The sequence below is a fragment of the Augochlora pura genome, chromosome 11, assembly GCF_028453695.1.
Source record: "Augochlora pura isolate Apur16 chromosome 11, APUR_v2.2.1, whole genome shotgun sequence".
NCBI lineage: Eukaryota > Metazoa > Arthropoda > Insecta > Hymenoptera > Halictidae > Augochlora > Augochlora pura.
The window spans coordinates 2,586,716-2,613,325 of NC_135782.1; the positions used below are offsets into that span (position 1 = coordinate 2,586,716).

Genomic DNA, 26,610 nt, shown 5'->3' on the forward strand with positions numbered 1-26,610 from the left:
TGTTAATTATATTTTTCTTCTAAATAAAGCACTATTGTTTAGGCATTTGTATACTTAGTTCACATATTTTTGAACTATATATTTTTTTAACATATATTCCAGTTTTTCTATAAGTTTGAAGGAAACGTAGATTAATATTAATTATTATTAATACTCTGGGTCTCAATGTACCCTAGCCTCGTCGCCAAAGACCTTAATTATGATAAAGAACAATTTAACGTTAATTAAAAAATAATTTAGAGTCAATACAATTTTTTTAATCAATAACACGTGTCGAAATTGTTAAGGCTTTTGAAAAAGGGATATTATCTCTTCAAAAACGAACACGTGTTCGAACAACCAGTTGATTATATAACTACGAGAAATTATTTTCAGCCAAAAACATTGTCTTTTTGACACTTATCATTGTCACGAAACAGCAAAGTTCGCGAAGTCTTTCCCAAATGATAATATGTACGTGGTGGCCAGCTATAAATGCGAACGTAAAATGATCGTGGAAGAACAACACGGCCGTTGTTTGTTCCGCGAGCAAGTACGAGCTCTTCCCGTCTCGATCGCAGAACGATTTCTGCGGTGGACATAAAAGGTAAGTCTTCATTACCTTAAATTATAGTAATTACAATAATCTAGGTTGGAGTTACAATAATCTATATTGTAAACTCTGCAAAATAAATCGCAAGAAAACTCTTAATAAAGTTTTATTAAACATTGTCAGGAAGAAAATTGTTAAAAGAGAAAGCGACTGAAACAATTAGATTCCTCTTATTAATTTGAACAACGCGCATACGTACACAATGGAGTACATTGTTTCTACACGCGTTAACAATATATTTTTCTTTATAAACGGTCGAATGGATTAGAGCCACGACGTCATGAAAAAACATTGATAAAGATAACATGGCACGACTGATTTATACTTTTCTTTGAATGTCCGTGACAAATTGCCGTGGCCGACACAACACGTGACACCGGCTTGCGCCGCGTTTAAGTTCAACTGAATAACTGATTAATGTAAAGTGCCTTGCACGAGCGTGGCTGTGCATTATGTTACCAATTAGTGAATTCATTGATCGCCGCGTCAGTGAGTAGACGAGTGGCATGATTCATTCTCCTCGTTTCGGAGCTTATTATTTCAGACGATTTCTAGTGGATTCAGTGAACCAAGTGTCATCCGCGAATACAGGAAAGTTAAACAAGCTTCTTAAATCAAAATCTCGGTGTTACAGTTTTTTTATTTAATTATTTAGCTTTATAAGATTTGCAAAATTCGCTGCAAAAATTACTCTAAATTTTTAAACTTACGATTATTCAGATTCTAAACATAATTTTATTATTGCGTTTATATCGCGATAAAAATTGCTAAAAATCAGCGTGAAATCAGTGTTAAATAAATTGTTTCAATTTTATTCCATTTGTTGAAATAACAATGTATTAAAATAGTAAAGTGCAGAAATGCAACGAGTGAATAGTTTTGTTACTTAAATTTACTTAAATTTACTTGAAATCCAAATCAGTGAAATTATCATAATCTCGACAACGCAGATTTTATTATCTGTGAATAATAATTTCATGAATTGCGTTGTTTGTTTTTTCTCGAAATGTTCGCGTCATTAGCATAATGTAAATGTATGTAAAATATTGGCTACTAGCATAACTGTAAAGTTAATAACTACAAATTCCATATTAAATTCTGACTTTAATCTGGATCAACTAAATCTTATAAATCAGAGATTAATTAAATATCTATATATAAATATCATATAAAAATTAACAATATAACTATAAATATAATAATTAGAGTAATATGTATTAAAATGAATTTGTAGAGCTCCGAATTCGATTACGCGAAAAACGCACCTGAACACAAAGAACTCGTGTGTATTGTCCGACACGCATATATAGTTGATAACAAAGTCCAAAAGTGACAGAGCAATAATCCGCGTCGATTAAGTTCCGTCAAAATAACCAAAATTCGAGAAACGTAAAAATTGTCAGTGAAAACGCGCGGTCGCAGTTACACGCAAGAATTCAAACGGAGGAATGATCGTGGGCAAGCGTCGTCGGTCGGCGTGCATCGAATTGATTGTTACCCTCGCGATAGCTTCGGTCGTTGGTAAAGAGGTTAGATCGTTGTCTGCGGAGGTAACTCGGGAATAAAGGAGTTTCCAAGCCGCGCGCGATTCCCTGAGAAGAACGATCGAACGAGCCCATCAAGAAGCGGTATGAATTTTATTTGTTCTCGCGACGCGATAGTCACGCGGTGCCATTCTTTCGCGGTTTATCGTTAACGTGTCATCTGTTAACACGCGCCTTTCCCTCGAACGAAGAAACGCGTATCGCCCTGCGCTTCGTCAATAGTTTCGCCAACGCGGCTGGAACGTAACCGTTCGATTTTCATTTTTCCTTGAATATTCATCCGGTCAGCATTGTGCGGGTTCTCTCGCTGCTGATGTTTGACAACCGAGTTGCCGAAACGACGCGATTGCGTGTCGGAATGCGAGGGCAAAGAAAATGACATATCGCCGCTGAAAAAAATTCAATTTCACCGGCTCGAGTCAACCGGCGCGCTAAATACCTAACATATTTTTGTGAGCTCGTTCAAAATAAATATTTCGAAAGAAACGCATTTCGCGACACCGTTGCGCATTTAATTTCATTGTGGAGTAGATGCTCAATAATTGCGCAATAAACGCACAATAATTACGCAATAAACGCATAACAATTAAGCAATAAACGCACAATAATTACGCAATAAACGTACAATAATTACAAAATAAACGCTGAATAATTACGCATTAAATGCTCAGAAATTATGCAGTAAACGCTCAATAAATACGCAATAAGCGCTCTATAATTATAGAATAAATGCTCAATCATTATTATGCAGTTCTAGAAATTCTTTGAAATTTGTCGCAAAAGATTATTTGTATTAAACAATATTCTCGCAATTGTAACGAGAAGCCTTGCCGCGTTAAACGAGGCAATATCGCCGTCCACTCGATTGCAATATGCATTTCCTCGGCGGTTCCCTGCAGTTGCTGTTTCGAATGCGAGCGCCGCGGCATAAATCTGAAATTACTAAATCTCTCAAAACATCCGTGACCCAATAAATTTATTCCGTATTACCGTTGAACGAAATTTATGGCGAACGGACCGCGGCTGTTAGCCCGTTCATAGCCTGATAAAGCTGTCTAATCCGCGAATTCTCTGCTCGCCAAACTTATCCCGAATTTTTCGCCGATAATACAAATCGACGTATCAACAGCAATCGATTTTACTGAGTAATTCGTTTCTTTGACTTTTGATTTTTGCCTCGCCGTTTCGCGGCGGTATTTACGATTTCAAAGAGCACGACGAGAGCTTTGTCGCATAAATCCACGGCTACGAACACTGTGTGCCACGACGTTTTATAATGGATATTGTGCCTGCCACTGTCAGATAATTATCGCGAATTACATAGAAACCGGCAGCCACTCCTCGCGATGTCGTGCACCGAGAGTCCCTATTGTTCGAACCGCTCATTGTCGTGTACCGTGCACCGGAATTCAATGTATGAATTACCCGGCGTCTTAAATCTGGCTTCAAGCCTACCGTTTCGAGGAGAGAGACGGGGGGGATTAATCAGTTGCGAATTGAATTGGTTGTTGTGGATAATGGAGGGTGGCTGCCAAGTCATTTTTAATTAGCAAATATATTTATGTATTTCTTTCTTTAAAATACTCCGTTAAATACTCTGTCAAATACTTTATTAAATACTATGTTAAACACTACATTAAATACTTCGAATTCGTACAATCAGAGTAAAAAAGCAACCCGTTCCATCGACGACTTCCGTCGACGCATCACACGCGCCGTTTCTCATCTCCTCAAATGCCGCTTTTGTACACACGCGCACGTTATGGGGTATTTTACAGGGTGCTTGCTACTCCGTGCCATCAAACTACTCGCGTCACCAAGCACGACTGTTTGCCAGGCTCTTTACGGCTCTCTTTAAACCACGACACGTCACCGGTGGACGTCGCAAGTTGCTCAACAATTCGATAGTAAGTTGTTCCGCTGGTTTCGGAAAACCGTCTGGTTTGATATCTTTTTTGAGAAATATATTCGCGACACCCGCGGGTGCAATTCATCTTCCGTAACCAGCGGCCCATCAATTTTCCGTACGCCCTGCACGCGTGTCACCTTGAACGGACTCTGTACCGATAGCCGGCTCCGTTCGATTTTTACGACACGTTATACTAAACAACCATCGCATATGGATGTCACGACTTTCAATCTAGGGAAGAACGTCCTTTTTCGTGTTTTGCTTCTTATTTTGCGAAGAGGTTAGGGGTGCGGTCACGTAGAATTGTCAGTGTCGAACGAGTAGGTTCGTAAACCTTGCAGTATTAATATACTTGTTGTGTACTGGTAATATAATGACTTGATACAGTAATCGTATTTTAATCTTTTATTAAATAAATATGATGTATTAATATGATTTTGGTCGTGACTTATCACTTTTTCTGTATTATTTAAGAGTAAAATATAAAATATAATATACTATAATATAGACTAAATTAAAATACATAGTGTAATATACGTATTTCCTAATATTAATATGTTTTAACTTAATTTCTCTTATAAAATATCACACATAACCTATTATCGAACAAATGTATTTTTTACTTAGAAAAATGAATACTGCCTGGATTTTAACAATCGTCGGTTGCCTGGTTCACCTGCAATTCTGCCATGCGGAGCTGAAACTTCTGCAAGCCGTGTTCAGACACGCGAACAGAATGCCAACAAACGGTGTGAAAACGTATCCCAAGGATCCATACGTTCGCATGAACTATGAACCGGAAGGATATGGAGGTTTGACGAACGTATGTTTTTTCTAGTACACCAGACTAGTTAGTATACTATAACTAATATTACTGTAATATTGATACACATGTTAACTAGCAAAATTCTACTAAAAATTAAAGGAGATCAAACTTCTTCTTTGTTCTCCTTTTCTTTGAAGTTTGCAAAAATGAGAGCGCGCATAATCGCCGCAGTCTACTAATTAATAATCCGCGGCAAGGTAATCTCAAGTTTCCATAAACTTTTAATTTGCATGTTCCTGATCCTCGAAGAATTATTTGGAAGTCTCCGGATAATTAAAAAGAAATTGAGAATTTTACATATTACTACTTTTTTGGAATTAATCCGTCTAATTAATATCACAACTATTATAATATTACTATTATGATAAAAATCTGTTTACAAAATAATGTTATAATTTAATAAGAAGAACATCTACATTTTACTATTACTTTATAATGAAAATTCGTTTAACAATTGCTCTGACAAAAATCTAAAAACCGTAGCCTAAATTTAACAAGAACGAGATCCGTGAAAAAGAACTGATTTGTCCACCCAGACCGGCAAGATGTCGTCGTTCCAACTCGGTGAATATCTGCGCAAGAGATACGACGAGTTCCTCGGCCCAATCTACACGAAGGAAACGATTTGGTTCCGGGCGGACGAGATCGACAGAATCGTGATGACCGGTGAACTGGTCGCAGCCGGCCTGTACCCGCCGTCCAAGGAACAAATGTACAATATCAATACCTCTCGTTAATCGCGTGTATAATATATTATATCCGACTGCCATTCGGAACCGTCGATCGATGAAAACAAAGCGACTCTGTCGCGTTACAGGTGGAATCCTCGTTTAAATTGGCAGCCGATACCGGTATGGGCGGCGCCAATGTCCACCGATTATCTCTACAACGGTCTCTACTGCACGAATTTCTGGAAATGGAGGTCCGAAGTGGAGAAGTCTGACCCGGCCATAGTAAAGTTCGAAGCGGAGCACAAACAGATCTACGAATACCTGTCCGAGCACACCGGCGGCAACATCACCCAGCAGAAAACGTTCGGCTTGCGTCAGTTGTTGTACGCGCAGGTGGGCCAACCTGGATTATTAATAATACAGCCGCGTCGGCGTGCGCGTTAATTATTTATGACGGAAGGCGGCGAACGCCGCGTTTCGTACGGTGATCGATAAACGCGTAGCGATTTACACGGCCGTTTAAAATTGAAACGCGCCGCAGACTCCTGCGTTTTATAGTTACACGCTCGCTATTAGCATCGGATTATTGTAGGAAATTCAATCTAGCGGTTCGCCGGGAGATCGGACAAATCGATCGCGTGCGCAACGGCCGGAAATAATTATAGCCGTCGAGTGGTTTTTCGCGACGCGAACGATGGTAACGAAATTTTAACGAGCCCATCGACGCGATAAAATTTATACCGAATTAGTAATAATTTATCGATATATATATATCTTATTTATTTTGCAATTTGAGAGAAATGGGATAGAATAGTATCGGCGTAATGTCTTTCGCGTAACAATGCATGCTCCCGCTACGTTGAGCCTTATCCTATTACTATCGAGTTTTCGTGCCCTATTATTGCGCGATATAAAGATATGCTAAGCACTTGAAATATTTCCAGAGAGATATTGGCTTAGAATTGCCCGAGTGGACGGAAAAGGTCTTTCCGAACGGAGAACTGGACGAACTGGCCGTGTTCGATATTATTATTCGAAATAGGACCCCGCAATTGAAACAATTATTAGGCGGTACGTTTAATAAATACAATTAAAACCACAGCGAAAGCTTTGATTAATTCTTGGTAAGAATGCAATGGAAATGTAATTGGAACCTTATTATTCTAGATTCAAATATCGTTTTCAAAAATTCATAATTGTCGAATTCATTTTGCTCGAATATATTGACAATAAAAATAAATTGTGAAAATTGGTCAGAAATTAATGTCAGCCAGATATGGGTGACGCGGCGACGAACGTGTTAATATTTAATTATAGCAAATATATGTCAATTGTTTTTTTTTTTTAAATAGGAGTGTGGATTAAGGAATGGCTGAGACACGTCGACGATCATTTGAATGGAAACGACAATCGAAAGGCGTTCATGTACGCCGGCCATGAATTAAATATCGCCGCCATTCTGGTCGTCTTGGACAATTTCGACTATAAAGTTCCTTCGTACAGCAGTACCGTAATGTTCGAGTTGCACGAAGATAATAATCAACATTTTGTACAGGTAACAAACTGTTTAAATAAACTGGATTTACATGAAAGCGCCTACTCGCGAATATTATCTTATTACGTTTATCAATCCTTATTCTAATAACAGAGTATAGTTTATTGTGGTATCGATGAAAATAATAATTAGTACCGATAGAAAAACTGTTCCCCTTTCCTGTTGGCAGATATTTTACAGAACCGACGGTAAGACCGTGGAACTGAAGATCCCTGGATGCGGCACCGACATGTGCCCGTTGGAAACGTTTAAGAAATTCGTGGCGCCGATTATTCCCGAAAACGAGGCGGAGCTGTGCGGAAACTCGGAATCGAGTAGATTAGCCGTTAAACAACAAACGAATTATTGAACCGGCGCGTATCGAATTCCATTAAATCGTCTAATAATACGTTCGAGTTGACGCGCGCGTGTTTCGAACATGGACAGGTGAGAAAAATTGTTCGCGCGAACCTCCAATGTTACATAATTAGAAATACAATTTTTATTATATCTTGTTGTATGTTGTGTTATACACGTCGAAATGTTATTGTATAAAAACAGATGTGTAATAAATGTAGAATATAAATGTGTAATACATGTGTAGTAAATATAAAATATAAATAAGTAATAAACATATATTGTGATATTATATGTTTAATATATTTATATGATGATATAAAAATTGCTTCGTACAATTGATATTCCGAAATCGGTAAATTATTTTATCGTGAAAATGGCTTATTATTCGAAAATGTTCTTTTATTCGCGCTGGTATGGCGGCTGCGTAGCACGCTTGCGCGGTAGTGCCACCAATTATAATTTACGCGGCAGCAAATCATAATCCATAAATTGTTAGTTAATTTAACAGACTCGTTAATGTTTAGATATACAAAAAAATAAATACATAAATAAATGTAACCCTAACAGCGACTATAGATGCGAAGCCGGCCGAAATGATATTTCATCGAAACGCGAATACCAAAAATGAATACCGTAGCAGAATACTCTAGCCTCGAGCGTCGGACTTTTTGAAAAGCAGCACGGCTTTGTAAAATTCAAACATCAATCTTCGCTAAGTGGTACAACTGTACCATATACGGTCCCAGTAGACAACGTGGACGGTGCACGTGCTCCGCATCCCGCACACCGTTCCATCGAGACGTGTCGCGGCGCAGCTTCGTTGCAATTCGTCGGACGAGAAGCAACGAACGCACGGAAATCATCCCCGAGAACAACACTTTGCGAAAAGTGTTACATTGCTAAAATACCCCGATTTATATGAAAATTAAAGGCAAAATATCTCGATGCGAATGACTTAATACATATACGATAAATTATCTTTGTTTGTCAATTTACATGAAAATGTAAAGGGCGCCGCGAAATCGAGTAATCCGGCGAGCAAAAAAATCGACAGCCGCTCAAAGCGGGCCCGAAGCAATAGAAAAATCGACTGAGGGGGGCGGGGGTGGTGGCTGTGCAGGGGGTAGAGCGAGTAAGATCCGAAAGCTGTGAAAAGAGGGGAAAAAATGAGGCATGAAATCGCGAGGAACGGGGTAACGTTGAAAAGTCCGGGGTGAAGTAGCACAGAAAAATTGAGAAAAGGGTAAGAACACGGGGATGGTGGAAGAGAAGGAAGAGGAGGTGGAGGAGAAGGAGGAGGAAGAGCGCAGCGCGAGGGTATGTAAGTAAATATGAACGAAAAGAAGCCGGTGGATGGACAAAGAGGGACGTCGGCACGAGAGGGCAAGGGTAAACCACTAAAGGGAAGAGCCACCGGGTAAAGACCGAACGTCTGCTCCGCGGGGGTGGCCGACGTTGGTAGAGGGGTTTGGTAGAGTAGGTTGGTAGAGGAGGTTGGTAGAGAAGGTTGGTAGAGGAGATCGGGACAGGGTAGCTCGGAGATGAGGAGGTTGGCAGAGAGAGAGAGAAAGAGAGAGTGAGAGAGGGGGGGGGGGGGGTCGTCGAAGGGGTTGGGAAGGATGGTTGGTAAGTCGCGGAGAGGACGGTGTGTGCTGCCACCTGCGTGGAGGGCGTGGCGCTAGTTCTATCGGCTGGTAGTCTAACGAGAGCTTTGGCACGCGTCGCACAGCTCGGGAGCAGCACACTCGTGTCGGTTGTGGCACCGCGTGAGAGCGAGAGAGAGAGAGAGAGAGAGAGAGAGTGGTGTGTCGCGGAGGGTGAACCAGTGTGGCTAGTAAGAGAGGGCGGGCAGGTTAGCAGCGTAGGGTGCACGGGGTTAGCGGGCGAAGGAAGCTGTCGGCCGCGGCAAGAGAGAAAGAGAGAGAGAGAGAGAGAGGGGTAGAGAGGCCGTAGCGAGGTGGCGGAGAGGCGAGGAGGTGCCGAGGCGCGAGACAGAGAAGGCGAGACGAGACGGAGCGTGAAACGGACCGCGGTAGGATGGTGGTGGGTGAATGTGTGCGTAGCAGCAGGGAAGCGGATCGTCGGGCAGAGTAATGTCTCGGAGATGAATGAACGGGCGATCGTACGCGATTCGTCGTCGCGATGACACCGAGGATAGTCGAAGTGAGGACGCGGCACGCGTTAGCGCCGCCAGGAGGACGATCGACAACGGGTCCAGGCACCGCGGCGACGATGATCGAGGAGCAGAGGCGGCAGTGACCATGGCGCCCCTCCTCGCGTGTAAACAGTGCTTCATGCTCGACGCACGCCTCGAGAGCAGCGTTTCTGGTGCCGCCGCCGCTACCGTCGTCGCTATCGCCACCACCGTCGTCGCTATCGCCACCGCAGCCAGAGACGATGCTGCCGTTTCCCTCGTTCGCGTCGGCTCCGTCTCCCCAGCCACCGATGAACAGCCGCCGCCGGGATCGCCGTCACGCTGAGAGGATCGTCCCGCGGCAAGACGGTATGGACGGAACGGACGAGTCATGATTCTCGTCCTACTGCGTTGCCGTTGTCCTCGTCCTCGTCGTCCTCGTCGTCGTCGTTGCCGTCGCCGCCGTCGTCGTCGCGCGAAACCGTGTGTTGTTTGTTGCCCGTCCTCGGCCCCTACAAGAACCTCCGGGAGCGTTCAACAAGACATTCTATCGAGGCCCAACGATCGAAACCGATTCATGCGTGTCGCATCGCGACCGCTACTACTACCTAACAAGTGGTGACCAGCGAGAAACGAGTACGTTCACGTATCGATGCTTCTTCTTCTCTTCTTCTTCTTCTTCTTCTACTTCTTCTTCCTACGTTCATTTCGCACCCTTCCCTTTCTCTTGTTTATCTTCCCGTCTCGATCTGAACACATGTCCACCTACGCGACAGTTCCGACGACAGCGTGTCAGGCTTCCTTGCGAACGACACTCGTGATACGCCTGTCTCTCGAAACACTCGGGGACACGCGTTTCTGCGGTTCTTCTCTTTCACGCGACGGCACACGAGAGTGATCTTCGCCGAGATACGTTTGCGGGAATTCTGCGAGCCAACGTGACTGGCTCTCTCTCTCGGGGCAACGGAGATCGACCGACGGCTGGCTGCTGGCGATCCGCAGGAACTGGAGCACCCTTCTCGAGACGTCAGTGATTGGTAGAAAGGGAGAAGTTATTGTTTCACAGTGATCCCATGAATGAAGTTCTCCGTATACCGTATTTCTCTGGCCCAGGAGTGTTAGGGTTTCTTCGGAAGTGCTCGAGAACACAGTGCGCGTTTCCAAGTAGTTCGCTGCGGTTGAATCGTTGTTCGAAAGCTCTTCTCCTCTCGGTTTGTCTGATTTTCTTGCGGCAGATGTACCGACGCGGGTTAGAAAGGTGTATCGAGTGCCGTTGCGTTTTCGATACGACTTCTTAGCTGCGAGAGGAGTATAATCACGAGTACGTGTGCACTCCGAATGTACTCACGGGTACGCGAGGCGTGCGTTGTTACGAGACTCGGCACGGTCGAATGGACAGGTGGCTCTGCGCAAATCTTTCATAGACGTCTTCCGAACGATCTTTGTGTCCCTTCACGAGTGGCTTCGTTCGCGGCTTCTTCTCGTCGATGATAGATTCATGTTTGACGAGCTTCATTTTCAAGTGGCGATTACCTTCTCTGATCTCTGAACGCCGTTCCGATCGAATTCTATAGACCAACAACAATGTTTCATACGTTAATACCACGTGATCGAGAGATTTTTATGAGATGGGACTTTGTCGAGCATAAAATGCAAGTGGTTGAAGCTAGTTCTTTGGTTTTCTTCGATAATAGCGATCAAGATTGCAGAGGAACAGAATTTTCTTTGAAGATAGATTTTCAAACTTTTATAAATTCACTTTTGGTCTGAAGAAATATTAATGTTTTCCTTACTACAAAGTTGTAAGAAATCTTGTTGGATAAATTTTTATCGTAACAAAATTATTGGACAAATTACATCGATACTTTCGCACATTTTATTTGATCCACGTCGATTAGAAAATATAATTTCGATTCGTCTCGAGTTCTTTTTTATTCAGGGAATTTATTTGTTTAGGAAATATATTATCAAATGTATGCGTAGTTCAATGGATTGTTTAATTGGACAATACAAAGGTATCCGTAGAGTGTACATATCAAACAACGATTAGCGTCTCGGAGACCGAGTGCCAGTAGAATTAGCGAGCAATGGTCAGACAGGACACTCCAGCGTCGTGTAACAATTTCCTTAAATTACTGACAATATTACCATCTCATGAACGATACTTTAGTATCTGCAAAATCCCATTATAAATATACCTCTAAATATTAATATTATACTCTCATTTAAAATCCATATTTTATTATTTATGAATAAAAGAATAATTTATCCAGATTGAAAAATTAATTTTAACAATAATCCACCATCTCACCCTAATTTTCTAAGGTTTTGCAAAACGTGAGAACGTGGCTCCACTTTTCAATTTTAATTCGATTGAATGAAATACTCCGGTTCTGTTAAGATTTCGTCGGCAGTGTGGCGGTGAAAGTAGAAACGAAACTTAATTAGATTGGTCCATGCAGTGAGAGTACAGCTCTGATTTTCTGTTTCAGACGTATCTGTGGCCTGTTCGAATCACGAAATGGGACGCGAAATGCAGTGAGCCGCGCGGTGACGGGCAAAGCAACAAAATTCACGCGAGCACTCGCGCGCGGGTTAGGGATTCGGTCACACGAGGCTCGATCGAACGTCGTCGTCGTTGTCGTCGTCGTGACTCTCTCTCTCTCTGTTGTACAGTTGTTCGGTGAAGAGTTCGCATAGTGAATTAAGTCGATTGCGATGGTGTTGCACGAAGCGAAGACCTTCTACGTTCCCGAATCGAGAAGAACATCTTCAACTTTGTGCCACCATCACTTGACACATACACACAGAAGACTGAGGTGTATTATTCCGCACTCGAAACAACATATCGCTTATCCACCATAAGGTATGTGACGATCTTTTACTTTTTACGATCTTAATTTTTTATTTTACCATAGGATTAACCTAACCAGGTAACACGAATCACGAAACACCTTATATAGTATCACCTTCCAGCTGTACGACCGACCTGTACAACAACCGCAATTTTTTCACCGCGTCCTGTCTCGGTTCCTGTTTCCGTCGCGCTCGCGGTGATAAGCAATTTTCTCTGGAATTCGAGGGGGGAGGTCGGAGGCCGCGAGTCGGCTATTAAAAAATTAATTGCGGCATGCGATCTTAGTGTATTACCATTTATACCTGTTGCACACGAGGAGGTTCGTGACGACGTGTAAAAAGACGGTTGCCGCCCGCGCGCGTCGGCCGAGTCCCCCGCGAGGAACGCGCGCGCGGGCTCACGTTCTCACGTCCTCACGTTCTCGCCCGCGCGCCGTTTCCGGGCTTCTCGGTTTTCCATCGTGTCTCTTCGAGCGATCGACGTCCGATCAATGACGACACGACACAACACGGTCTTCGACCGAGAAATTATCCGCCGCCGACGGACACGCCTGTGTGTGTGTGTGTATGTGTTACCTGGCGAAGGGAGGCACGGTCAATCGGGGAACACGATATTTGTTAATCGTTGCAACGCCGTTACACGACAAACAACGGCGGTTTGCTTGGTTAACGTCGTTTGCGCGGAAGTAATATTTGCTTTCGCCGGCGAAGCCCGGCTTTAAACGTGATTATAGCCTGCTGCTTGCAAGGGCAAGGCTTTATTTTTATCCCCCCCGCGTATCGGATCGTAATCCGGGTAATGAGAACTTTCCGGGTGTCGCAACCCTTCTTCTCTGTGTACGCGCACTAAAATGGCGTTCGCCGGGTGCGATTACGCGCGGCCGCGTTTCTGGGACGCCGCGTGTCGCGCGCGACGGCTTTTCTGCGATAAGTGTGTCGTTGTCTTTTGTCGATCGACCGCGCGAGAAATCATCTGGTTTTTGGTGTAGTCCGTTTTCGAACTTTTTATTTTTCTTAATATTAATCCAAAATTAAAGTAGCGATGGATATAAGCTGATCTCGAGTGATAAAATCTGTTCAAGAATTCGAGAAATAGTTACAGACCCTTTCCTCTTGTTCATCGCGACCTAAGCGCGTCTTCCTTGGAACTAGAATAGCACAATAGCGCGCCGAGAGTGCAACAGACATTCCCAGGACTATTACCTGATAAAATGTCAGAATATGACCCTCGGTGGTGGTCCGCGGTTTATCGCCTTCTTAAAAGGTGTCTTTATCTTAAAAGTAGACCGACACTAACAAATCTTTTCCACTCCTCCACTTTATCTCGTAAAATCGTCATCGACTCCTCTATGGTCTATTTTTCGGAAGGTGAGACTCGAGACGCGCCACATACGCGGAAGCTCGCGATAACTGTGCACCCCTCAGCTCCTTTTGCACCCCGGTGTGTTATCAGAGTGACGATAACACCGGTGGGCAGCTGTTATAAATATCTGCGTCGCGTTTCTCTCTTCGAGAACGAGGCTGTTATTTTTTACAGCTTTTACCAACAAATACGTATTAATAATCTGCGTGTAATATCCAGGCTATTAAATATATGAAAATTTTATCATTGTTACGTCAGTGAACACAATTTTATATTTGTCAGGATGATATAAACTAAAGCAATTTATTCATTCGTTTGTTTAATCCTGGTGGTTTATTCAGCGGATACAGAACTGTTGACGAGTATTGTTTAATGTACATCTATGCAGTTTGTTTGTCACTTTTCGGGTCAGAATGTATCATAAATTATTTTTATTACTTCTGTATATTATAGTATAATAAATTCTGGGTCTTTGTGATTTGAAAATTGTGTAGATAATTTTATAATCAAAAGAGGTGAATAAAAATAAGTAGAATAATTAAAAAGGAATATAATATTTTATTTAGGGTCAGTATTTTTTGTAATTGGTAATAGTTAAGCTATGTTAATTAAAAAGAGAGCTATGCGAAGGAGAACTAGCCCTTTCGTTATTTAAAGACAAAGGAATATTTTATTACAGCTTCGCTCGTTTCTCCCAGCGCGTACGCTTCGTTATTCTCTTACGATCTTATCTTGTCCTGCTATGCTGTAAAAATGTGAATATGCAACCATAAATACCGTGTACATAGCATGTTATGCGAGCCCCTTTTCTGCCATATTATGTGAATATAGACACAATTTGTGCGGTCCGCTGCAGTAATGTCTATACAAATTGCGGTGTTGCTTGTATCATAAGGTGGATGATATCCTTGTACCTATGTAATACGTTCGCAAGTATGATATTTTACTATTTCACAATGTTTAGCGAACGAAAAACCATCCGGCTTAATCTTGATCATCATTTATTTATTCGCGAACGAGATGAGAGGTGTCCGCAACTTTTAAATAAAAATAACGCGAATAAGCGACTAGCTGCGCGCGTACACGGTAATAAGCGTACAAAATGGTAAACTCTACGAGGCCGCGAAACAAATGGTCACTAATTTACCGCGGAAAACATCTATTAATCCAAACGCTTGCAAATGCTCGCATGAACTTCGCGCTTTGCACACCGCCCTGCGTTATTCACGCTCATTTATTATTACGTTACGAAACTGTTGGTTTCCGTCCTTCTTCATTGACTCTCGCGAAATTTTCGTGAATTGCGCCATTGTTTCATTCATTGTTAGCAGGAATCCAGGGCCTCTGTTTAGGGGAAAACAATGTTAGGCTTGCAGGAGTTAGAAAAATGTAATTTTAGGAGAATTTAAGTCTCAAAATTCAGAGAAAATGTAGTTTGAAATTTAAGGAAAATTTAATTCGAAATTCAAGGAAAATATAGCTGAAAATTCAAGATTAACAACACTCTCCTAGGCCTACAAAAATATTACATAATAACACGCAACTAGGTATAATTACTGCGCGTGACACGTGCGTAGGTATCACGGGTTTACTTTCGTTACTGTCTACAGAACGTAGTGTTCCACGTAACCAGGTTTGCGTAGAAATAACACGCCCCTGGCAGCCATGTTGCATTTGACAGAACGTCAGTAACAGTTTGTACACAATGCGTGCAGCATGGAAAACTCAAGTATGTTGCATGAAAATTGATTTTTCATACATTGATTTCGGAAAACGTAACATAAATTCTAATCAATCTCTTTAACTTTAAAACTAAATATTATATCTCTTGAGACATTAGAAATCCAACAATTTAATTGTTATTAATTAAATATAAAAATTACTAAAAGAATAGAGAAATATAAAAATAATTAAAAATGTTTCTGTCACTGTATTCGAAGAAAATAATTAATAGAGCAAGGAGAATACTCAAATATAATTGCTATTCTCTGTAAACTTTTTAGCTACGTACGACGCATATATACGTCACAAGAAAATAGCAATTTTACGATTTACACATATTACACAAAAGTTTATGCTTTGGAACAACTATTAAAGAAGCAGCACCGAATCGATAAAACGCATGACAAAACGTGTATCACGAAAATATATCGACGCGGCTAAGTGGTCAAGCTTTATCAAACAGCTTCCGGTATTATGCTGTACCAGTCGTAATAGTGAATTTATTTCGCGGAAACTTCCATGGAACTTGTTCGCGAAGAGGGAAGAAAGTATCAGCGGCAAACCTTGAATGGAATAATAATGTCTATCTTCCCCGAGACTCGGCTCGCTTCTTACGAGCATCGGCGCGGCGAAAAACTAGCGAGGGTTTAAGAAAGTTGAAAGTCTTTTAACCGGAAACGATTCCCGTGTCCCCTTTACGTGTGAAATTGTCGGGATAGCTCCGGAAAGGCCGACGACCGTAGTCAAGGAATTTAACGGCGAGGAACAATCGAACTTTTCAAACATCGGCCGATCTCTCGGCCTTGTCCACTTTTTTCCACGCGGAAAATTTATTTCTCACCGACTCGAGCTTCGCAGCGATGGATCAGCGACTGCCATACTCTTTTCACGTTCCATCGCGGACTCAAAAAACTGGATCCTCCGCGTGAAATGGAATAATTTTCAAGACGACGCGTAAAGTCGTCCGCCATTAAAAGTCGACGCATCGTCCATATTTTACGGTCAACGCATTGCCGCGACAACTTGCAATCTTTCGTCACTTTTCTTTATTCGAGAGTACGATGAAATCGTGTCGTTGTTGCCGCGTTCGAATAATAACGCGAGAGTGTCGCCGTAAATTTTCCACGAATCTCGTAAACCATCGAGACGCATTTTATATTCGATCGCTAATAAAAATGAAATTTCGGTGAAATGAATCGCCGCGTCGTGACGACGCTTTCGTCTGGGTTGTTGTATGCATGTACTTATAATAATTGCTCGAGCGACACCTGTTTGTTCCTCGATAGACGAGCAATTATTAATACGGATCAATTTCCGTTTATATAGATGGTATATTCGTTTTTATTTGTGGGATAATGCGGGACGTCATAATGAAAGGACAAATGAAAAAGCGAAATATAATTCGAAGCAAATATTGTTCGATTCAATATTCACATGCGACTGCCGTTGTTGCCATACTCCTCATTTTTATTTATCCGAGTTTATTTGATCGAATAATTGATTCTTCTCGCATCGAATTTCTATCCGCGCCTGTGCCTGCTATTTCATTTCTATATTTCGGTTCGCGCCGGCCATCGAAACTTTTTTTTTCTGAAATCCGAATTATTTATTTACCGTTCTGTCTCGATTAAAGCGAGCCACTCGGATTTATTTTTCAGTTGTCCCGCGGTCAGAACGGTGACGAGATCGACCGCTAAAGAGCGGTCGTTCGAAGACCGTATCAACGACGAAAGCCACCTGCTCAGTGCTGGATTAATTAATAATTAAATTTCATATTTTTCGTACAGTAATTCGTGGCCGCCGACAAGCAAACCACCGTTTCGCGGTTGCATCGCGGCTGGAAAGTGGTCTGTGTCCGAGTTAGGCTCAATGTGTCGCTGCGGAGATTCATTTTTAAATATGGCGGACTCGGCGTCATGACACCTGAGTTATTCATGGAAAGTTTGGTAATTATTCCTAGCATTCTACAAAATTGTCGCGTAATTACTACCTCTGTAAATAGTAGACCGTAGAAATTGACTGAGTGCCGTTCGGTGATTGTCATCCATTTCGAAATCAAAGAGAGTGTCCAGACGTAGACCGAGCTCTCGGACCGCATTCAGCTCGAATCTGACCGATCGGCGATCATTCAAAGAGAGACCGATCCTCCTTTGACCTGTTCGATTCAATCGCCCCCCTCCCCGAAGGTCAAGCTCTGATCCAGTCTCCGCTATCGGAACCAAAGTTCGAACAGATCAAACAGCCCCGAAAAGCTTAAACACTTCGCGCTAACTACAGTATTAACACCCTTGCCGTATCATTTACTTCATAATTACAATGGTAATTTACTAGAACGACCAAATATTGATCACGAGGGGACAGAATTTTATTCCGACGTAAAAGGACGGAATAAAAATTATATTTAATAACAAAAATATTTTCTCTATGCTCGAGCGACAGCTTTTTCCCTATAAAAAACGAGCCGCGTTTTGTCATTCTACCGAACGTTGACGTATAATGCAATTTATCGCAAGGGGGAGGGAAACTCCATTCCCCGTGGATTTAATTCGCACGCTCATTTGACGGGCGCGGGACTTCGCATTTTTGCCGTGCCGCCGCGACCATAAAGCAGTTAATTTTTCCGACCGTTTCAATTCCGGAACTGTCCCGCGCGCGCGCTCGTTCCCTTGACCCGCAATAAATCCGCTCGGTCAAGACTGATGGACGAGCGCCGCGGATACGTGGCATTTCCGTTTCGTTACCGTCGTTTTCGCGCTATGGTGATCAAACTGTAATAACCTAATTTACGAGCGGGTTCGTAAGGTACGATGACAAGCGAAGCCGCTGATAGGTGTTTCGGTTTATTTCGAGTTCTTTTGGTTTTCAAGTTTCACCGCAGAAACGATTTTTGCAATATGATTCGTCACGGTTGTAAAATTATAATCAATCAAAGCTAATTAATTTAAACTCAATTAAATGTAAACTTATTGAATTTATAACGACTGACTCTCATGATAAAGAATTGATAATTTTTAATTTTACAGTGTAAAATCTGCTTATAAAAATTGGGAAATGGTGTCAATTTCTGTGTTTTATTTAAATAGGCTCGCTGTGAAATTTTCGAAACATTGAAAGAATTTCAAGGCGGCGATAGGGGGGGCGTTGTTCCGGTCGACGGATGCTACATGAAAATTTGTACCCAATTAAGGGAAGGCACGCCCCGTGAGTTTTATATTAGCACAGTTTTATATCCGGCTAGGCATTAGTCTCGATCAAAATTTAATTGGACCCCGGGAGGAATTAATGAGCAATTAAGGTCTGAGCGACAAACGAGGCTAACTCGGTGGGGGCCAGAGACGGCCGTGTCGAGCGTTGAAACGCCGCGGCAGGTGGATACCTACCGGTCGTGTTCTCTGGAAAACGGCCGTCCCGTGTATATACACGCCGCCGCGTCCAATGGGGCTTGAATAATTGCGACGCGACGCGTGTGGGTGTGTGTGCCGTCGCGAGCCGGATGAAACCCGAACAAAATGGAACCGGAACGGAACGAAATCGAATAGACCGGACCGAATTCCGCGCGTCGGCCCGTCCGTAGACTTAATCGGAGGGGGGACGGTTTTTTCTCCGACGATAAACGACGGCGCGGCATTGTGGCTAATTTGTTCACGACCGCCGAAGAGAAAATCGACTCCCCGTTCAACGTATTTTTAGCGATTCCGCGGGAGCGCGATTCAATTGAATTCGCTCTTCTCTGTTTTGCATTTCTTATTCCGTACAACGTCGGACTCTCTCGAGGAAGTCCCCGTGAATTCTGTTGCGAACACGCGATGCTGTACGCAGCTTTCCGTACCTTTTGTTGCGCGTATAATAATGCCGGGAATTTCTGCGAATACTTTTGCCGTGATAATAGCGATTTATAGATGGTTTTATTTGGATGGGTTGGGATTATGAGAATTTAATATCGTTGTGGTATTTGGGTGATTGCTCGCCATCCGTCCAACTATCCTAGTTCATTCCTAGTACCTGCCACTTAATCATTAGGATGCTACGTTGACGTAGGTACATACATATAATACATAGTTCAGATATTATAGATCATACCTCTATTATCCGTATAGCTATAGAATACAATTTCGCTAGCAGCTGCACAAACGCGCTGCAACCATAACATCATAATCTGTGAACAGAAAGTGAAGTTAGTTTGATCCACAAATACTTTAATATAGTAAAAATTATAGAGCATGTTATGATATTTAAGAAATCAATGATTGCTTATTTTATTAAAATTCATATTTTGTGAATAGGAAATAAAGCTTAAATAAAGTATAAATAAAGTAGGAATTAAGCCCAAATAAAGCACAAAATGAAGCTTAAATAAAGCTCAAATAAAGCTTAATGAAAGCTCAAATAAAGCATAATTAAAACATGAATTTAATAAAGCATAAATAATCACGAAAATTACAGTGAAAACACCAGCGATAATAGCCGCGTTGAAATTACAAAAGTTATTAAGCGTGAAGCTGTTATCGAGTTATAAGGCTGTTTTTAATTAATTAAGCAGCAGCGTAGATGCACTGATTAATATTAAGATATCTTTGCGACACGCGACGGTATTTACTGTGTACACAGATTTAATCGAGGCAAACGAGGCAAATTATGTAAATCGTGTGTTAATTCGTTCGAGATAGATCGACATTGTTTAAGTCGTTCATATGTCATTATATATTTTTCAGTACAATCGGCTCTGAAATCGAGATACTTGTCACATAAAGTTATTGCACCAGAAAACGAACGTGCCAACAGGCTGCCATAATTTTCTCACATTTCTTCATTAATTTTTATAGTATCGCAGATTAGAGGTTAGGATTGTGAACTGTTCCAAAATTAAATTTTGATAATATTTCTGTATTATTTAATTTAATAACTTCGCCGTAGAATATATTTTATTATTATTACTAAAATTTCGTTCGAAGCCACCTGTGCTGCGAACTATTCCATCACGTCGCCACCTGGAAAAGTTTGAAACGTCCACGTTTGAAAAAGGGTGGTGGCACCGCGACCGAAGGCGCAGTTTACGTTCGACAATTTCGCGACGCGCACCGCTCGGAGACAAAGTAAACCGTTCGGAATGACCTCTTTTTCAACCAGAATTTTTGTAATCCCGAAACAATGAGTCCGAAATAATTGAGGTTCGCATTCAGCCGCGCCGCGCAATTTTAAAAGAGCCGACTGAATTACGCGGCGCGCGTCACAAAGTGCTGTTTCGAGTAACATGGCGCTAAAAATAATGTTACTAGTTCACACACGCGGAGAAAAATTAGTCGGTTAGTCGTATTGATCAGTTATCAGTTCTTGACGAGTATTCTCGTCATGGAGAAGTTTTTTGTTGAGATGAATGTCTCGAGCACATGTCCTAACCCAGAAATGTCTATGCAATTATGTTGATGAAACAGTAGGCAGAGAAGGGAGAGATTCATTACGTCGAGCGAACGAACCTGAACAGTCCTAGAAATACGTCAAAGCGTGACGCGGTGCTAGCTATACCTCTTCCTAATGTTCGGTGAAGTCTCCCGCGACTGCAATGGCCGTTCAAATGATCATGCGAACGGTGCCTGCGAATGTCATTGACAAACTACTCGACGAGAGACGACGGCTGAGGACTCTATACACTAGCCCGTATCGCTTTCCGTCCCTATCTCATCCGTCCGTTGTCATCCCACCTTCCTCGCGTTGTCTTGCCACCGGCAAGATTGTCACGGGACTCATCTGTTGTCGTTTCCAAGGGAATATCGCGAACCCTTACTCATCGATTTCAGCGGAACCTTGAGGGTTTATTGAGTGATCCAAGACGAGAATAACGGCGTCGGCTCATTCATCCCCTCGCACGGCTATACCACCTCTCACGGTGCTCCTAAAAGCGGACGGTTTTATGATAAAAGATTTTTCTGGTGAAAGACTTATTAACCTATATTAACTTATTAACCCTTATTAAACATAATTAGCTATATTTTTACTCAAAAGACTTAACCATTCCAGTGTTAATAAACAAGTATTACAACAAATCAACTCACACCATAGTTAACCCAACACGAACAGATTGTTCAAAAACAATTGCTATATAAATAAATCAAATACAACAGATTTGCCTCGCGAAATTATGAATTCATAATTTTTCAATAAATACAGAATTTCCTCCGTTCGACTAACTTTTTCCAGGAAGTGGCTTGACGCCTGAATAAATACCCGTCCTGCGAACGTTGATTACACTCATCAATGAATTCATGTTAGCGACGTGGTGTCCATTAATGACAGCCGCGGGAATTCTGTATTTTACAATATTCCGCAAATATTTACACGTCGCGTGGTTTCCGTCTGATATTTTTTTGCGGGCAATCGTTGCGGGAGATTAAAGTGGGTGTGATGCACGAGCATGTGTTGTGTCCGGCGAGCATGAATACTGGTCGGAATGGAAGCGAGAACACGTCGCGTTTTCTTTTTTCCGCAAGAAGTTCCCCGCTAATATCGCCGCGGACACGGCATTCCGAACCATCCGATACCACCATTGGTTGCTGAACTTTCTGTGCAACTTTTAATTAGGTTGTCACTATCGCTTAAGATACCTGCGTTCGCCGATATCGCTTCTACGATCGGGTTAGATTTGTAGGGGTGAATGAAAATTAACTTTATCGGCAGGGTATATGTGTACATTTACTGGACTATATATATATACAGGGTGTTTCAAAATTATGTGTACTCCGGGAAATGGGGGGTACCTGAGGCCATTTCAAGTAACCTTTTCTATCGCCTCTGAGTCGCGTTCGATCATCAAATAAGAATTTCATGAATTTCACAAATATTATTAATGAAAAACTTACCAATTCAGTTGTAAATGTTGTAATCCACTTATGTAGAACGAATTATTCAACAATTAACACTTGTCCGAAGTATCCAGCGATATTTTGTGTGACCCCGAAAATGGCCGATCAAATTTAAATTCGGTGCTCAAAATGTCTACCGTCCATGTCGACGCACCATCTCGCCTGGAAGGGTACTTGCCTTCTTGCAATTTCCTTGTTGTAGCACACGCGTCTCCATTGAGCTGTGCATACACCCAAATTATTTTGACCTGTTCTTGCGGCGTGTACATTTAAAGAAACGAGATGTTGTATCAACGAGATCTCCAACGAAACTAACCTTGACTGACCTGAAACTAACTACGAAGATGTTCACACAGCTGTGGTGACCCTTGCACGTGAACGTCGTCAGGTTGCCGCCAATTGTTTCTGTACAATCGACGCGCGACGCTTACCGCTGCAATTGTTTCGAAATTTTTCCGCACGACGACCACGTGGCAGCACCGAAATAAATTTCGAAACAATTGAAGCGAAGTGCGTCGAAGCTGTGTGAACATCTTCGTAGTCAGTTCAGGTAAGTCAAGGTTAGCTTCGTTTGAGATTTCGTTGATACAACATCTTGGTTCTTTAAAATGTACACGCCGCAAGAACAGGTCAAAATAATTTGGGTGTATGCACAGCTCGATGGAGACGCATGTGCTACAACAAGGAAATTGCAAGAAGATAAGTATCCTTCCGGGCGAGATGGTGTCTCGATATGGACGGTAGACATTTCGAGCACCGAATTTATATTTATTCTGCCATTTTCAGGGCCACACAAAATATCGCTGGAAACTTCGGACAAGTGTTAATTGTTGAATAATTCGTAATCAGTGTTGAATAAAACTGCAGCGAAAGTGAAAGTAGCAGTTAGTGTAATCTGTGCCGTTCTTCAGAAGTGGATTACATACGTAGATTACATCTTCTGGATTACAACATTTACAACTGAATTGGTAAGTTTTTCATTAATAATATTTGTGAAATTCATGAAATTCTTATTTGATGATCGAACGCGGCTCAAGGTTACTTGATAATAAAAATAAGATAATATATCCGTCGGCTTTAATACTCCACAGTATCGGTCCAAACGCAATGAACCTAATTCCCATGAATACTTGTTTCGCAGTTTGCAAACCATTTTCGTATCCGCTCCGGTCTAAAATTGCAGATGAAACACGTTCAGTATTACGTATAGACGCAATTCACGTTTTCCCCCTTTTACATCGGCCACTCATTAAAAGATAATTAACGATTAAAAGTTTCTGCTATACAGGAATGTTCTCCTGGCCCGGACTTTTTGCTTAACTTAATCCTGAGAGGGGAGGAGTAGGATCGAGATAGTGGTTCGTTAACAAAAGTATTGCGAACAGGTCAAGAGCTCCGGGATTCAAATATTTCTTCTGCAATATCATGAAAAAGGGGGAAAGAGAATTCCTGGAATGAATCATGAATATAACTTCTCCTATTCCTTCGGTAATGATCTCGCTCAGACGGAGGCGTAAATGCTATTTAAACTTTTAATTCTTGTTGGATTCAGTTAACTCGGCTAAATTCACCTAAATTCCAATTTCCGAAATATGGTAGTTTTGTGTTATAGTATGGTTATTTATTACATAAATATATTACTGCATAAATATATCAATACGTAAATAAATTGTTACACAAAAGCATCGCTAACACAAATATATCGCAATAAATTCGGAAGCATGGAAATATCCCCCGGAAAAATAGACGGATTGCAACATTTATATGGAAGCATGCATGCGCGTATCATTTCCGAGGGAAATCAACTTGCAATCTAAACAGTTGCGATATTTTCTGATACAACATGCTACGTGAATCATTCACGCGATCTACGTTGAATCCACAAGTGGGGGCATGTTAGGATAAATATTCGCGTATTGCATGCGGTATTATTATCGTAAAATTGAATAGCTATCTGTTTGTTTCACACTTTTCATATCATTTTCTGCAATGTATCACGTAAATCGTCGAGAATTATAATCAAAAAATGTGAAATGCTTTAAAATGAAACGATGGTCGAAGTTTTCATTCTCTACAACGAACTACACATAATTGTTTAAGTAATAATTTTCGTAAAAAACGCAACAATGACGTCATTACTGCGACTTGCAACGAGTCGACGCAACTGTCGCGTCGTCACCGTTCAAAGGATTAATCATCTCGTTTCATGTGCCATTGTTTCCAGCAACGAATTGTTTCATCAACGTCGATGCGAGATCGCGAACGAGCCTCGGCAGCTTAGGCGAAAGCGGAAGAAGTTAGCAGGATTCGAGTGTAGGGCGCCGTGAGGGTGGTAGAGAGTCGTCGGTGGAAATCAGCTTCGAGAAACGAAACTGCCGAGCGGATTCGGGCGAGAGCGTATCTTTGAATTTCCCCATGAATGGCGTCGGTCGAAAGATAAAATCCGTCATTAGGACAGCTCTCCGTGTGATATAATACAGTGATCCCCTGCCACCGGGTCGGGATATATTCACGGTTAAATTCTCCGTAACGGAGGAGAGCCCGGAACGAAGTAGACCGCGTGGCTTCTAGCTGCGAGAGTAGAGAAAGGGTCGATAGCCCTGGCTCGTACGGCGCTCGCGCCATCCGACTGCTATAGACAGTCACGGGGAGTTCGCACGCACACACGGGACGAAAAATTCGGACGTATCCCCGTGATCGGGTTGTGGAATTTTTCTCACAAAAATGCTTCAGAGTCTTCGATTATTATTTATCATCTTTCAAGCTCTTCTAAAAAAGCTCGCCATTTTCTGAGTCAACTTCATTCATCCACGAATTTTTGTTAACTTTCAACATTTTTATAGATAAATCTCCTCTTTTTTCTAAAATCAAGCTCACCTTCTTGCAAATATCCGTTCGTCTACACTAAATGTTAATATGATGTTCCATGGGGTAAGGAGAGTATTTCTTCGTTTACTCAGTTTCGCCTTACCTCCTCCTCTCTTAGTACAATATTTATCGTCTTCCGATTCGACGCGCTGCTTTCGGTGTACTTATTTTTCTGATACAAAATCACGTCGGACACGCGCTGCTTACGAGATATTTATCCATCGCTCACGAACATCCCCCGTTGTGTATACTGTCTGTCGTTATTCATTATTTGGTATAGGAAGATTAAATCAAACTGATACACGATTTTCAGTCTGTCAGATTTGTATTTGTATAATTCACATAATTCACATAATTTATCCAATTTATATATTTTATTCATCCTATACAATTTATATAATCGACACAATTTAAAAAAGACAAATTTCTTTTCTCAATATGAAAGAATATGTTTTCGCGAGCATTGACATCACACGCGCAATCAAGAGACGAAAGCCGACGTGCCAGACTAGCTAGACCGTATCCAGTAAGTGGTGCATTCAATAAATCGCATCGGAGCTTGTGAGGCGTGAGCAAATACAAGATACGTGTGATTGCAATTTCTAGGGATTCTGTTATTTCCCGCATTCTGTGGAGCTGCTATCACGAGCTCTCTCTCTCTCTCTCTCTCTCTCTCTCTCTGCCTTATTGATTCCCCCCTAGCTTTGCTCTCCTAATGAAGAGATCGTGATGATGTGTTTTATAGGAAGCGAAATCGAACGTATATTGCCATTCACGAGACTATAATAAACGAAATGTGTCGACGCTTTTTACGTGGGGACAAAATCAGGCGTGTATTGTCAACCATGAAATGATGTCAGCGGCGGACGCGCAGCAGAAGTGTGGAAGACATAGAAGGTATATTTATGTTACCCTTTGTCTCACAATTATTTATTTAGTATAATTTATTTAGTATAATTCATCAACCCATAAATAACTATTAATTATTTTTCTACCATTTTCTAAAAATTGACACCTTCGAACAAATAATTCTGTTCCTCGTTAACCACTTTATTAATCGTCCTGTACTTCACAGATTCGAATACGTAAACACCTGCAATTTACACTTATAATTGAGTGACCACTCGTTTAGTTTAGAAGTTCCAGTCGGGAATAAATGGATTACGTCGCATGTGCGAACCACGGGCTGCGATAACTCGGTTATGCATGTTAGGTGATTTCGCCGCGCGTCGACGTAATTACCGTATTCCCGTGTTGTGTTCCGCCAGAGAAAGAATCGAATAATTGCAACGCAAACGCCACTGTCACATGCCATTGAACAACGTACCAATTATTACGAAAAGAAATTTTTATTCCACGTAATAAATACGGTAA

General features: G+C 41.8%; 2 protein-coding genes across 6 annotated transcripts in view; both read left to right on the forward strand.

Moving 5' to 3' along the window:
* Positions 1-499: 499 nt before the first annotated feature.
* LOC144477051 (venom acid phosphatase Acph-1) lies at positions 500-8,000 on the forward strand. 4 transcript variants are annotated; one of them, XM_078194470.1, is made up of 8 exons: positions 500-586; positions 3,915-4,043; positions 4,673-4,868; positions 5,408-5,583; positions 5,689-5,935; positions 6,487-6,613; positions 6,895-7,097; positions 7,267-8,000. In XM_078194470.1, the coding sequence occupies exons 3-8, from the start codon at positions 4,677-4,679 to the stop codon at positions 7,444-7,446; spliced, it is 1,125 nt and encodes a 374-aa protein (XP_078050596.1). In that variant the 5' UTR covers positions 500-586; positions 3,915-4,043; positions 4,673-4,676; the 3' UTR covers positions 7,447-8,000. The 4 variants fall into 4 exon arrangements, with proteins under 4 accessions (XP_078050596.1, XP_078050597.1, XP_078050598.1 ...); XM_078194469.1 differs by lacking the exon at positions 500-586 and adding an exon at positions 1,732-2,220; XM_078194471.1 differs by lacking the exon at positions 3,915-4,043.
* Positions 8,001-10,028: 2,028 nt separating this feature from the next.
* The window catches only part of LOC144477022 (popeye domain-containing protein 1), a 62,729-nt gene continuing 46,147 nt past the window's right edge, over positions 10,029-26,610 (forward strand). Inside the window, exons 1-2 of one of the 2 annotated variants that reach the window (XM_078194424.1) lie at positions 10,029-10,206; positions 12,063-12,436. The gene's annotated coding sequence lies outside the window, so the exon portion shown is untranslated. Of the gene's footprint in view, positions 10,207-12,062; positions 12,437-23,091; positions 23,337-26,610 lie in introns of those variants that run through there. The other variant, XM_078194425.1, reaches the window with a different exon arrangement.